Consider the following 16145-nt stretch of genomic DNA (forward strand, 5'->3'; position numbering starts at 1 on the left):
TAGTCCGAAAGATGCGGTACATTTTTTATTATTTAAAAAAAAAAAAATAATAATCCTGCAAAAAACAAGCCCTTATATGGCTATGTTGATGCGAAAAAAAAAAAAGGTATGCCTCGTGGAAAAGTAGTAAGAAAAAAAGAAAAAAGTGCAAAATTATAAAAGGGTTAATTAAAAGGAAAGTCACAAGAAAATTCAATCATGATAATTTGTAGTGTAATCACAGCTTTAATCTATTGGTTTCTTATTGGCAATTGCATGATTAAAAAAAAAAAAAAAAACCACACACTATCTTCATGTTTCTGATTAAATTACCTTACTCATGTGAAACTCCAGTCGCCTTATATATCTTTCAATAGTCTTGATTTGCTATGAAAAAAAAAAAATTGCATTTCTTTTGTTAATACACACTACCAAATTGTGAAGCTAAAACAAATCGCTATCCGATTTGTACGAAAAATATTTTCAAGAGCTCTCTGAGCTGTGGATGTGTAGATACTTAGTTATCCTACACTTCCCTGGCCATTCTTTTAGGTTATGTTGCGGATTTTGCTGCGGATCCGCAGCGGTTTTGACTCTGCAGAGTCGCAGCATTTTTCCATGAGTTTACAGTACCATGTATACCTATGGAAAACAAAATCCGCAGTGCACATGCTGCGGAAAAAAACGCATGGAAACGTAGCGTTGTTTATTCCGCAGCATGTCAATTCTTTGTGCGGATTCCGCAGCGGTTTACACCTGCTCCATAATAGAAATCCGCAGGTGTAAAACCGCAGGTGGAATCCGCAAAAAAAAAAAATCGCGGTAATTCCGCAGGAAATCCGCAGTGCGGTTTACCTGCGGATTTACCAAAATCGGTCTGGAAAAATCCCCAGAGTAATCCGCAGCGTGTGCACATACCCTAAAGGGGTTGGGTGGTGTAAGAAATGATAAGTCTGCAGTCAATGTGTGTGACTGCAGATTTAGGAATCCCCCCAGCGCATGCACTGTGTGCTATGGAATTCGGTGGTTTCTGAGCTGGGAATGGCGGTGATGTATGTGTTATACATACTCCCGAGAAGAGCCAGTGTAGTGGGACGCAGCCTCGCTCCATACACTTTTATTGAGCGAGCCACGTCCAATAGACAGCTGAATCACTAGACGGGGCACGGTGATTGAGCTAATCCACGCCAACTAGATGGGTTCTGCACGGGAGTATGTATAAACAAATAAATAAGGCAGCACTCTGTAGCGCCAAAACTTGCAAACATGAAAACTGATTTACATTACTGCACTAGAAAAATTTAGAAAGTTTATTGCATAAACTGGCCAATTCATGTGTACCCGGTATCCACGATAAGGCATTTCTCGTTTACCAGGTCCTAACAATGCCAATTCTTGCTTAGAATAAAGTCTTCATCTGTATGGGAACCTGTGAATCCTATCTTAGACTAAAATCTATATCTCTGTGGAGGAGTAGGGTCCTGCATTGATTAAAAACGCCTGTAGCTAAGAGGCTATGAATTTGTAATCATTAGTAGTGATGAGCAAATATACTCGTTACTCGAGATTTCTCGAGCATGCTCGGGTCCTCCGAGTATTTTTTAGTGCTTGGAGATTTAGTTTTTCTTGCCGCAGCTGAATGATTTATATCTGTTAGCCAGCATAAGTGCATATAGGGGTTGCCTGGTTGCTAGGGAATCCACACATGTACTTATGCTTGCTATCAGATGTAAATAATTCAGCTGCGGCAAGAAAAACTAAATCTCCGAGCACTAAAAAATACTCGGAGGACCCCCGAAAATGCTTGAGAAATCTTGAGTAATGAGTGTATTCGCTCATCACTATTCATTAGCCTTCTGACTGAGCACTTCGCCTCTTCGCTACTTGCGTTTTTAATCAAGGCAGGACCCTACCCCTCCACAGAGATATAGATTTTAGTCTAAGAGAGGATTCACAAGTTCCCATACAGATGAAGACTTTATTCTAAGCAAGGATTGGCATTGTTAGGTCCTGGTAAACGAAAAATGCCTTATCGTGGCTACCAGGTACACATGAATTAGACAATTTATGCGCTAAATTTTATCAATTTTTCATACTTCTTTTGCAGTAATGCAATTCAATTTTCATATTTCATGTTTGCAAATTTTGCCACTACAGAGTGCTGCCTTATTTTTTTGATTGTATATGAGTTGCTGACTATAGGTTAGCACCTGTTCACAGCTAGTCTATGTTTGGATGTGACGGGAGAATGTATAAAAGGCATACATCACAGCCGTTCCCGGCTCAGAAATCGGTGAATCCCCACAGCGCACAGGGCGTGTGCTGGGGAATTCATAAATCTGCAGTAACACAGAGTGACTGCAGACTTTTCATTTTGGAAGGACAACCCCTTGAAGTCTCTGAACAGTTTGTAGGTGAAGAGATTGTGTCCAAGCTATTGTGTGACCTAAACAGGTAATTGACAACTATGCTTTGCAAAAAGGTCTTGTTGCTAAACAGAAAATGTAACATCAGATCTTGGAATCTCAAGCAAGAATGGATATTGCTACACTCTGGCCGCACAGTGAACTAAGATGAAAAAGGAAGTCTTGTTTCATAACTTTTTTCAAGAAGTGAGTTTTGAAAGTGGACCTGATGTTCTTTGAAACGGTCACGTTTTCACAGCTATAAATTACACATACTAATCACCAAAATCAATATGAGAATCTGAAGAGGCAGCACAAAAAAACATGACAAATGTGATTATTAATAGTAATTTACATAGTGCAGGAATTACCTGTTTTACTAATATTTACAACATGAACAGTTTTTGATCACTATGCTTTTTTCAATAATTGCATTCAGAATGTCCAAAATCAAACATACTAATTTACACGAATGATAAAATACGTTGATGTAAAAATCGCCACTGCTCTACATGTGTAGGCAGCAATTTATGAAATTATTCAATGCGAATTTATCAAATGTAAACCATGACGTGTAAAGATCATGAGTATTTTTTACATGGGTACTAAATTTATAATTGACAAGCCCTATCCAAAACAAATAGCAAGACATGTAGAAACACATACCTTATCCAGATCATACAAGACCCCCTAAAATGAAAAATTGATACATCAATGTCAGCTACAATAATTATATTAAATATTCTACTTTGGGTACAGAAATCAGCGCTGGGCGACAGTGTCACCATCTAGGATACACTACAGTGTGCACGGCTCGAGTTTCTATGGCAGTCATCGGTGGTTGTCCACACAAACTCCAGGATAAATTCCAGTGCTGGCGACTTACCAGTCTTGAATTTCTCTTCATGTCCTTTAGTTGGGCAGTCAGCTTGTCTAGCTCAGTCTGATGAACTTCCAGGCACTCACTATCAACAGAAATCAAACACCAGGCATCATTAGTAATTAAGTCAGCCTATTATAGGAACCACAGCTTATGGGTAATTCACATATATGAAAGCCGACATTCTACTGAAGAAAGGCACTACAAAATCATGTTAGTATCAACCAAACATACATTAAAGTAGATATCAATATTCCATCTGTTATGGATGATCATGTTCTCACTAACAGGAGATAGAAGGTCATTAGGCCTCCTCTACATCTGTTCTCGAAAATTCTGTCCTGGAAAAAATATGTAGTAAAATAAAGTTATGAACGGATGATATTTAGCCAGGAAAACTCATATGGATGGTCAAATTGGTTTAAATGCGGCCCTATGGATGGATTCACAGGATGTCATCATTCAGCTGCATTTTCTAGCCAAAACAGAAATAATCCAAATTGTATCACTTGCAAGCCTTAGCTCCACAATAGGGTTTTTGAATTTGATTGTTTATTTATTTATTATAACGAAACTGGGATTGGAGACAAAAAAAAAAAAAAAAAGTAGTATTTAGGAAAATGAGATCTTTGCCTTATACTACTGTTTACAGATTTGTAGTCGTATATATAATGCATCAAACCTGCAGTGAACAATGCAAACCTATACATATTCAGTCATCCAGAAAATCAGGTCGCCAACACAATACTGAGCACAGTTTAAAAGTGTCAGGGGATCAGATTGATCCCTTTATAAACGCACCCTGAATAAACTCATGCTACACAGCACCACACATTTCTGCATCTACAGGGGTAGTAATACTGATCAGGAAAGATTACACGGCATGACAGAGCACGACATAAGTGACCCAGGTAGATATTCAGTGGAACATATAAATCTACTACCAGGCCTGTTCGCTGATTACTCAATGTTGGGAGGGGGCTTCAAAGTAGTACACTGTACAAGTCTAGATAAAATGGTAAGCAATCCCCACACAACATCTACACTGGCTTGCAAAATTATTCACCCCTCCCCCTTGGATTTTTACTCATTTTGTAACATTAGAACCGGTGGTTAAATATTTTTGTAATCCGATTTGTGTGTGATACATCAGCACTAAATATTCTAAATTGGTGAAGTGAAGTGAGAAAAATATAAGCATAAATTAAATTTAAGGGATCAAATACCTAGTACCCAAAATATCAAAATTCCCGACATACTTCGACTGACGTACTAGACACATTTCATAACATACCATTGTATGTTATAGGCACGAGGAACATTATCATCCTGATAATTTGGGCAACGTCCAAAGCTGTATCGAGCGGCCAAATTATTAACTATTAATTCATAAGTGGAAAAAAAAAACACAACAGGAAACATTCAAGAACTCGGAGTTCCTGTTGATGTTCGATACAGCTGAAGGTGGGGACCGTGAAGCCAGCACTGATTGGGTGCAGCGCTCACAAAACGCAACAACCCAACGTGAGCCCCAGGAGAGCAAGCACAGATGCCACTGGAACTGCGCTGGTACCGGAGGGGAGTAAAAGGGTTATTTTAACGTGAATAAACATTCAGATTGAGATGGGGCGGACCTAGTAGTGGACAGCCCCTTTAATGACACACTGCTCAAAACTGGGAGCAGTGCCCCAGCTTAGTGTGATCCAATTCCCTCACATGAGAAAAATTGAAGCAAAGGTGTAGAAAAGTTAATTACTCCATCTTCTCCATTGTCGGCTTTTGCAGAAATGAGACTGTACTCAGATGACATTCACCAAGATACAGTCAGATGTTAAAATCCCCATACAGTACCAGGTGGTACAGATCACTAGATGTCCACAACAGTAATACTATGCCAACATTGAACCATAAATACAACTGAGGCGGACACTAACATAACATCTTTATGAAGGGTGAATCTCCTCAAGGTGACAGTAAAGACGGCATAGCAACCTTGGCTTGTCTCATTGTCTATCTAGTTAAAACTGAAAGAAGAAGGACACAAACTATCCAGGTCACCCGTTTATATGGAGAGGGCAGGGAAACCAGGAATCACTTAAAACATAGTACAAGAGTGGAGAGAGGATGGAGGTAAACATTTTAAAAATATCAGACATTAAATTATAACAGCCCAAGTTTAAGTATGCATCACTGGATATGGCAGGCATCAAATTATGCATTAATCATGTTAGAACAGCAAATGTTGAAAACCTGCTCGTCATTACCCAACCTCCTACACACACCACATGCACAAATGACCGAAGACATGAAATACAACACCCTATTGTATGCAACCTGGAAGGCTTGGAACAAAATTAGGAATCAACCACATGTATCGCCTTTGGTACATCTGTACATGAATTGTAAGTAATCAGATCTTCCAAGATGGTGACCAACAGGTCATATTAAAATCTGGAGGCGGCACGGAATCTTCACAACACAAACATGTAACAAAAAAAGATCCCAACTGTGGAGGAAATTAAACAAAATATTCCCATGCATCTCTTCTCATATCCACAGGTTAGGAGCTATATACCACAGGCTATAACTCAGGGACAGAGACTGGAGCCAAGTCCAATATACTTGGCACACAATGGGACAGGTGGGGAGAGACAAATCACAAAATACTACCACTTACTATATACATCACAGATAGACCCCCGACTAAATAGTACAATGACTCCCTAGAATTCACACATCAAATAACATAAGCAGCCAATTTTGAAATGCAATAAAAATCAGTCACGGGGCATACTGTGCCCTATTGAAGGGCTTCAGAATGAGTATTTATACTATACTCAAATGCTTTAAGAGTCACGCAAAGGAATCAAATCTATATCACGGTCTACCAACCTGTCAGGCAATCCAGTGTTATCGGGAATGGATTAGACTATTCACTACAGCACATCTTGACAATTTTGCTCTCCAAAACCCACTATGGGCGATTTCTGGTTATTTAGATCCGTGCTAGTAAAGGCTGATATGCAAATATGGTTGCAGGAACAAGCAACCCCATTTAAAAATGTTCTTGGATAAACTATCATTCCTTCTAAAAATAACTTTTTTTAGAGGCATATTTCCAGGAGGAAAAACCAAGTAGCGTTTTTCTTTCAAACTAGAAAGTTTTATTTGGATATTACTTCAACAAATAAACAAACATCAAGGAACCTATACAATCTACACTTTGCCATCAAGAAACATCGGTAGCGGGAGAACTGCGGCTTTGAGGTACTCCTTTTCAGTTTAAGGGTAAACAACATCTGTACTGAGTAGTCTGCAGTTCCACCAAAGGCCCCATGATGAGCAGTAACAGGTAAACATAATGGTGGTTGTGTTGATCAAAGTAGAACGCCATCACTAATACAATAAAGAAGGTACAAGTTTATAGTTAATAGGTTATAATACTTAAAAATCTACTTGGATTTAAAATGGAGAATAAATGAGAAACCATGATGGTGTTAAGGTTGGATGCACAGTATATGTATGAAAGAGAGGTGGACAGAGGTGGAAACTTGGCAACAGAAGAGTTAGCACTAAGTGGGCAACAGAATGATGAAGTGAAGAGTTAATCAACCCTGTAAGAGACCATTCAATACATTAGATTTGGGCAATATCCTTTCAGTTAGTTCTCTTTGCCCATCTGGAGTAAACAATACTTTCCTCCTGGACAGGTGCCAATCCTCCGATGTTGCCACGGAGTCCCCGGCGGTCACGCGACATTGTTAAACAAGTCTTTACTATTCCGTCAGAGCAGACTTCCAGTTCAGACAATTGTATCTACTGTATAGATGAGTGGTTTTACAACTTATACATATATCAATATTTATTCATAACTTACTCAAGACCATTTTTTAAGGCGCTGTATATTTCTTCCACTCTTTCTGGCTGAGGTTCTTTGGAAGCGCTGCTGTTTTTGTGGCCCAGATTATGCATTTTCTTCTGCTTTGCTTGTGGCTTTTTTGGAATTGAAGAGTTCCCAAGAAAAGAATTGCATCTGTTAAAATAAAAACACAGATCAAATGAGCTTTAAAAAAGAAAAGAAAAAAAAAAGTAAACTTGTCAGGATATGCACATACTGTATGTAACCGAAGGCAAATTTAAGGCAGATCCGACCGAAGGCAAAATATCCTATTCACACTTTTAGAGAAATATATAAAATAAACATGTGAGTCAAAATATAACACTGCAGAAAAAAAATGGGGTGCTAGGTCATGGGTACACAACCATTCTATGACTGAGGGTCACATTAATGAACCAAAACCACTTTTAAAAGACCTGCATTAAAATATGTAAGGGAAATTACTGCGAGACATTGACACATATGGGATACACTTTTGATGTTTTAAGACAGGTGCAAAATAAACTTCCAGTACTCAAACCATTTGATGCTATGGAGTCCTCTTCCCCAATCAACACTTAAATTACCATAAGGGCCACATACATGCATTGTGTTTGCGCTAAAGATTATGGTAACTGCCTAGCATCTTACAATCTTCATAAACTGCAATGGAGAAAGCCACATGCACAAATGGCTACCCCCAACTCGTATACTCCTTTCTGAAATGCCATATCATGATCATTGGGACCCATTCTCCTCGGTCCTGTCTTTTTTTTTTTGTAATTATTTAAAGCAAAGATATAAGATTTAGAAGACATGGGAAGCACAACCGCACTTTAACAAGTATGGAAGACAGGTAGATTACAACTATGCTAAACAGAAATGCAACTGGTGATTGGCCAGATGGCAAAACTCTGGAACCAAATTTATGGCACTACATAATGTACATACACAAGATTGAATGCTATACCAGCGTGATACCAATTTTGTATCCATCTTGATGGAAATGAGAAACAGATCTATTGACCTTTAGGGATCCTGGGTAGAGATGGGCGAACCCGAACAGTAAAGTTCAGGGTCTGTACCTAACACCTACTGTTTGGGCACAGACCCTGAACACAGATTTCACTTGGAAGTCAGTGTTACTGTTCGGGTTCTGCACCCCAAACACCTGGTATTTCTTACGCTGTCATCTGCATGACAGCGTGGCAAACACTGCTTCTGATCGGCGGTAAAATCATTACCACCGGTCAGAGTGCTGCGGTTACCATGTTGTCAAATGAAGCATGAGCCCGCAGCTATGATAAGAGGTAAACTTTTTACCTCTGATCACTGGCATTGGCTAATGGAACTAGTTTCCCCATCAGCCTACGCCTGCTGCCACTAAACAGCGAGAGCAGGTGGCGGCTGATGGGGGTGTTCATCAGCCAGTGCTCTAAACAATAAAAAATAAAAAGAATATGGGGTCCCCATGCTGGTTTAATTATTTAAATAAATAATTTAAAAGAAAACAGGTGGGGTCTCCCGCATTTTTGACTACTGGCCAAGTTAAAGCAGACAACTGAGGGGGTAATGGTATTCTCAGGCTGGTAAGGTGCCATGGATGTTGGACCCCTTTGGCCTTAAAATAGCAGCCCGCAGCTGTCCAGAAAAGGCGCCTCTACTAGAGGCGCCAATTCTGGCGCTTTGCCCGGCTCTTTACACTTGGCCTGTGGCAAGTGGGGTTCATGTTTGTGGCCTTAGTAATGGAGAGGTGTCTATAACCCCTGGCAAAAAATTATGCAATCACCAGCCTTGGAGTATGTTCATTCATTTGTTTAATTTTGTAGAATAAAAGCCGATCACAGACATGGCACAAAACTAAAGTCATTTCAAATGGCAACTTTCTGGCTTTAAGAAACACTAAAAAATCAAGAACAAAAAAAATGTGGTAGTCTGTAATGGTTACTTTTTTTTAACCAAGCATAGGGGAAAAATTATGGAATCACTCAATTCTGAGGAAAAAAAATTATGGAATCACCCTGTAAATTTTCATACCCAAAAATAACACCTGCATCAACTTAGATCTGCTCATTAGTCTGCATCTAAAAAGGAGTGATCACACCTTGTAGAGCTGTTGCACCAAGTGGACTAACATGAATCATGGCTCCAACACGAGAGATGTCAATTGAAACAAAGGAGAGGATATCAAACTCTTAAAAGAGGGTAAATCATCACGCGATGTTGCAAAAGATGTTGGTTGTTCACATTCAGCTGTGTCTAAAATCTGGACAAAATACAAACAACATGGGAAGGTTGTTAAAGGCAAACATACTGGTAGACCAAGGAAGACATCATAGTGTCAAGACCGGAAACTTAAAGCAATATGTCTCCAAAACAGGAAATGCACAACAAAACAAATGAGGAACAAATTAGTGGAAACTGGAGACAACGTCTGTGACCGAACTGTAAAGGTACCGTCACACTAAACGATATCGCTAGCGATCTGTGACGTTGCAGCATCCTGGCTAGCGATATCGTTTAGTTTGACACGCAGCAGCGATCAGGATCCTGCTGTGATGTCGCTGGTCGCTGAATAAAGTTCAGAACTTTATTTGGTCGTCCGATCGCCGTGTATCGTTGTGTTTGACAGCAAAAGCAACGATACCAGCAATATTTTACACTGGTAACCAGGGTAAACATCGGGTTACTAAGCGCAGGGCCGCGCTTAGTAACCCGATGTTTACCCTGGTTACCAGCGTAAAATGTAAAAAAAACAAACAGTACATACTCACATGCGTCCCCCGGCGTCCGCTTCCCACACTGACTGAGCGCCGCAAAGTGAAAGTGAAACCACAGCACAGCGGTGACGTCACCGCTGTGCCCTGCTACTGCCGGCGCTCAGTCATTGCAGGAAGCGGACGCCGGGGGACGCATGTAAGTATGTACTGTTTGTTTTTTTTACATTTTACTCTGGTAACCAGGGTAAACATCGGGTTACTAAGCGCGGCCCTGCGCTTAGCAACCCGATGTTTACCCTGGTTACCCAGGGACCTCGGCATCGTTGGTCGCTGGAGAGCGGTCTGTGTGACAGCTCTCCAGCGACCAAACAGCGACGCTGCAGCGATCGGCATCGTTGTCGCTATCGCTGCAGCGTCGCTTAGTGTGACGGTACCTTAAGAAACCACCTAAAGGAAATGGGATTTACATACAGAAAAGCTAAACAAAAGCCATCATTGACACCTAAACAGAAAAAAACAAGGTTACAATGGGCTAAGGAAAAGCAATCGTGGACTGTGGATGACTGGATGAAAGTCATATTCAGTGATGAATCACGAATCTGCATTGGGCAATGTGATGATGCTGGAACTTCTGTTTGGTGCCGTTCCAATGAGATTTATGAAGATGACTGCCTGAAGAGAACATGCAAATTACCACAGTCATTGATGATATGGGGCTGCATGTCAGGTAAAGGCACTGGGGAGATGGCTGTCATTACATCTTCAATAAATGCACAAGTATATGTTGATATTTTGGACACTTTTCTTAACCCAGCGATTGAAAGGATGTTTGGGGATGATGAAATCATTTTTCAAGATGATAATGCATCCTGGTCAATGTCATGGCCTGCAAATAGTCTGGATCTCAATCCAATTGAAAATCTTTGGTGGAAGTTGAAGAAAATGGTCCATGACAAGGCTCCAACCTGCAAAGCTGATCTGGCAACAGCAGTCAGAGAAAGTTGGAGCCAGATTGATGAAGAGTACTGTTTGACACTCATCAAGTCCATGCCTCAGAAACTGCAAGCAGTTATAAAAGCCAGAGGTGGTGCAACAAAACACTAGTGATGTTTTGGAGTGTTTTTTTGTTTGTTGGTTTTCATGATTCCATAATTTTTCCCTTATGCCTGGTTAAAAAAGTAACCATTACTGACCAACACATTTTTTGTTCTTGATTTCTTTTAGTGTTTCTTAAAGCCAGAAAGTTGCCATTTGAAATGACGTTAGTTTTGTGCCATGTCTGTGATCTGCTTTTTTTTCTACAAAATTAAACAACTGAATGAACATCCTTCAAGGCCAGTGATCCCATAATTTTTTCCAGGCGTTGTATAAGACACCTATCCATTACTAATCCTATAATTATATTGTAAATATACAGCCAGAATAAAAAGTTTGTTGTTATTTGAAATAAAAACAAAAACACACTTTTTTTGCTAAAAAATAAACAGTTATACTAACGTAACGCCCATTCCATTGAAGCCATGGTCTCCTGTAATAAAACAATTAAAAAACAAACATATCCCTCACCTGTCCTTTACTTTATCCTCAGACATGGAATACTGCGTGGGACAAACAGTTTTCAACCTGTATGCGGCCAAGATGCGACCGTTCAGGCTGAGAACTTTGGAGAATGAGCTGCTGTGAGTGCAGCATCAGTGACCAGCGGGACATCTTGAGGTTACCGCTGGTCACTACGCCAAACCCTCTGGACTTTTGTGACACCACACAGTTTTTGAGCTATCAGTTCCAAAAACATTTATCTTTTATCTCATCACTCCAGAGTTCCTGTAATCTTCAGATTTTCCACCACAGACCCTGGCAAATTGAGTTGGGCTTTTTTTGTGCATGGGTTTTAGGAGAGGCTTCCTTTGTGGACAACAGCATGCCATTCCTCTATAAAGTATGTTGTATTGTGTTAAGGGAAACACACAGATTTGGCTTTATACGTCTAGCTAATTGCAGTAAACTTGCACATTGATTTTTTTCAACCCCTATCAGAAGACGCTGCTGCGTAGATGTAATTTTGTAGCAACATTGTAACGAATATATTTGTTATGAAAATTACTTTTTTGGGTGTGTAAAATAATCTTATTTAGAATAAATAGCCTAGATCTGTGGAATTGTTCTGTAGTACGGTAAGCCACAAAATGTTGATTCTGAAATTAAAACTATAAAAAAGGTTTTCGGACAACTCTGCTGGGGTGTAGTCATGTATGCTGAACACTGTTTTGTTTTTCTTAATTTTCTGGTCTTCTATCTGAATGATTTGCAATTTTTAATGAAGGTTCTCGATGCCATATTGCACCCATTTTTAAATTTGAAAGGGGTTGTCATTTAATTTCAACATTATGCATAACCGCCATAAACAATTTCCTAACCTTATTATGTTTTGTTTTAATTGCTTAATAATGATAGAGGAAGTTTTACGGGGGCACTATGGGGTAGCGGGCCCATATATGGTGGGGCTGTGGTGAGCTAGTGTTGGGACCCCAACAATTTTTTGGAAAAAGTATAGACAGGAACTAATGAAATCTCACAGGATACAACTGAGTCACACAAGCTTCTTAATACAGGAAAGTAACCAGCCATGCCTCTGGAGATTTTTCAGAGAAAAATTTGACAAAGGAGGTAACTGCAAAAAAATCCCTTTGGGTCATTGGAAAACCAGGCTGGGTGACAGCAAAGCCTGTCTCCTTCCTCTCTAAGGTAGTGATGTTGACCTAGCAGGCACAAGCAAGTTAAGGTACCGTTACACTAAACGACTTACCAACGATCACGACCAGCGATACGACCTGGCCGTGATCGTTGGTAAGTCGTTGTGTGGTCGCTGGGGAGCTGTCACACAGACAGCTCTCTCCAGTGACCAACGATCAGGGGAACGACTTCGGCATCGTTGAAACTGTCTTCAACGATGCCGAAGTCCCCCTGCAGCACCCGGGTAACCAGGGTAAACATCGGGTTACTAAGCGCAGGGCCGCACTTAGTAACCCGATATTTACCCTGGTTACCATTGTAAAAGTTAAAAAAAAAAAAAAAAAAAAAAACAGTACATACTCACATTCTGATGTCTGTCACATCCCCCGGCGTCCACAGGGTTACGCGCTGCCGCTCAGAGCTTTCTGCACTGAATGTGTCAGTGCCGGCAGTAAAGCAGAGCACAGCGGTGACGTCACCGCTGTGCTCTGCTTTACTGCCGGAGCTGTTTACTGCCGGCGCTGACACATTCAGTGCAGGAAGCTCTGAGCAGCAGCGCGTAACCCTGTGGACGCCGGGGGACGTGACAGACATCAGAATGTGAGTATGTACCTTTTATTTTATTTTTTTAACTTTTACAATGGTAACCAGGGTAAATATCGGGTTACTAAGCGCGGCCCTGCACTTAGTAACCCGATATTTACCCTGGTTACAAGTGAACACATCGCTGGATCGGCGTCACACACACCGATCCAGCAATGACAGCGGGTGATCAGCGACGAAATAAAGTTCTGGACTTCTAGCTCCGACCAGCGATATCACAGCGGGATCCAGATCGCTGCTGCGTGTCAAACACAACGAGATCGCTATCCAGGACGCTGCAATGTCACGGATCGTCGTCGTTCTCGCTGCAAAGTCGCTTAGTGTGAAGGTACCTTTAGTCTAAGGGGTAACGTTTCTCCTTATGGAGAGTGACATACCAACTCTGGCTTGTCAAGGTAAGGAGGCTTATTTGCCGTACAATGCTCCTCTGGGAATTTAAATATGCAAATTGCCTCTTCGGAGAAAAAGAGGACTTAACTCTATAGCGCCACCTGTTGGAAGTAGCGATCCTACAAGTCACAATCAACCCTTTAACGAGTCGTGCAATATGACTTAGGATAAAAGCCAAATCAGTATCTCAATTCGCAGACACGGTGTTTCGGGCTGTTGGCCCTCGTCAGTGCGAAGCATGAGAACTGATTTGGCTAGGTGAGAGGCTCTGGACTGGGGTCTTTTTCTCAGAAGAGGCAATTTGCATATTTAAATTCCCAGAGGAGCATTGTACGGCAAATAAGCCTCCTTACCTTGACAAGCCAGAGTTGGTATGTCACTCTCCATAAGGAGAAACGTTACCCCTTAGACCCCAGTCCAGAGCCTCTCACCTAGCCAAATCAATTCTCATGCTTCGCACTGACGAGGGCCAACAGCCCGAAACACCGTGTCTGCGAATTGAGATACTGATTTGGCTTTTATCCTAAGTCATATTGCACGACTCGTTAAAGGGTTGATTGTGATTTGTAGGATCGCTACTTCCAACAGGTGGCGCTATAGAGTTAAGTCCTCTTTTTCTCAGATGAGGCAATTTGCATAAGGTACCTTTAGGGATTTGTATAGGATCTATTCCTAAGAAGTGAGATAGCCCATCCATCTCTGCCGGTTTCCTCCCCCACTGGAGGATCCTTTGCTTTTCAGATAAACAATGCAGCCTGCTGAGGACATGACATAATTTAAATAAATCCAAGAGACCAGAAATGGCACAGTATCACAGAGTTTGTTTCTAATTACGGTATTATTTTCAGTCATGATTTAAAAGTACATTTTTCACCAAAATCTTAACAAGAAATAAGTTTATTATATCACTGATTTAAAACAAATCAAAAACAAAAACAAAACAAAAAAATGATAAAGCAGCTTTATTCTTCGGGTCACGAATACAGCGATACCTCGTTTATATCTTTTATTTTTATGTTTTGATGCTTTTACACAAAAATAATTTTATAGAAAAAAATAAGTTTTAGCAACGCTTTATTCTGAAAGCTATAACTTTTTTACTTTTCCAATTACAGAGATTTATGGTGTTTTGTTTTCTGCAGGACAAGATTATGTTTTCAGCCGTACCATTTTTATTTACATTCGCCTTTTTGATTTATTTCACATTGTGTTCGGTGGTATGATAAAGCATAGTTTTTGCCTCGTTTATTTTTTCTACGGTGTTCAATGAAGGGATTAACTAGTGGGACAGGTTTATAAAGTTGAGTTGTTCCAGACGTAGTGATACCAAATGTGTACTTTTTTTTTCTTACATAAATAAAATTTATTTATTGGATTAAATATTTTTTCAGTTTTTGCTCTTAATTTGGGGATTTTTAAAAAATATTTTTACACTTTAATATTTTTTTTTTTTTTTTTACATGGTCCAAGGATCGGACCTCAACTGAATAGTGACAGATCGCTGATCTGAAACTCTGCAATGCTTCCACACTGCAGGACATCAGAGCAGCGTCTGACAGGCAGGGAGACCTGTCAGCTCCTGCTCTTTACAAGCCACCTTCAGTGCAGGACCCTGAAGGAACCCGAGGCCATTTTGCTTTTCGGGGTCACCATAGAGACCATTGACAACGCAATCGCATTGTGTTGCGCTTATAAAAGCAGAGAGGGAGCTCACTCCCTCTGCGATGCTTCTTGTGGTCACCACTGACAGCGGCATCAGAGGGGTTATATATCTAGCTCCGATCGTGGGCGTTGCTACAGGGTATCCGCTCTCACACAGAGCTTACACCTGCACCTGATCCTAGCGGCGCTCAGCGTGAGCCCGTGCGATTGCAGCACCATACGTGTATGGCAGTTTGGGAAAACAGCTCCCGCAATGCCGTATATATACGGCGCATGTCAGGAAGGGGTTAACTAAAGGGGCTGACCAAAAATGTCCTGTGAAATGTTTAGGAATTGCAATCATTTTTCTACAAAGCCTCCTCATTTCAGGGGCTCAAAAGTAATTATTGAAAATGAACATTTTATTCTATATTGAATGGGGCAAAAGGAGGGGGGGGGGGATTTGAACTTTTTTTTTTACTTTTTGCATGGGAGACTAGAAGCTGCCATAATCTGATCGGCTCTGCTACATACAGGAGGTGATCAGATCGCCTCTATGTAGCAGAATTGCTCACTTGCTATGAGCGCTGACTACCGGGCGGCGCTCATAGCAATCAGGCAGTGACAACCATAGAGGTCTGCTGGAGACCTCTACTTATCATGCCAACCCATAGGTGACCCGAGATCACGTGACGAGGTCACAGATTGCCGGGATTTCCGGCATGCTTGCCGGAAGCGAGAGTTAAATGCCACTGTCAGAAATTTAACTAGTTAACAGCCGTTTGTTGATCGCGATTCCACCTGCGACTGTTGCGGGCACATGTCAGCTGTTATATATCAGCTGACATGTGCCCGGAAAGGTGTGGCCTCAGCGCCGGAACCTGCAACAAACCGGGGGGAGTCAGACATATGCGTAT

At 40.9% G+C, this 16145-nt stretch overlaps 1 protein-coding gene across 9 annotated transcripts in view; it reads right to left on the minus strand.

Annotated features, from left to right (window-relative positions):
- The window catches only part of RIPOR2 (RHO family interacting cell polarization regulator 2), a 254439-nt gene that overhangs the window by 115658 nt on the left and 122636 nt on the right, over positions 1–16145 (minus strand). For all 9 annotated transcript variants that reach the window (XM_077269995.1, XM_077269990.1, XM_077269993.1 and 6 more), the window contains exons 3-6: positions 7142–7297; positions 3271–3349; positions 3051–3074; positions 313–366 (exon numbers count right to left, since the gene is read on the minus strand). In XM_077269995.1, coding sequence (XP_077126110.1) covers positions 313–366; positions 3051–3074; positions 3271–3349; positions 7142–7297 — 313 coding nt within the window. The remainder of the gene's footprint in view (positions 1–312; positions 367–3050; positions 3075–3270; positions 3350–7141; positions 7298–16145) is intronic.

Source organism: Ranitomeya variabilis, chromosome 6 (genome assembly GCF_051348905.1).
Source record: "Ranitomeya variabilis isolate aRanVar5 chromosome 6, aRanVar5.hap1, whole genome shotgun sequence".
Taxonomy (NCBI): Eukaryota; Metazoa; Chordata; class Amphibia; order Anura; family Dendrobatidae; genus Ranitomeya; species Ranitomeya variabilis.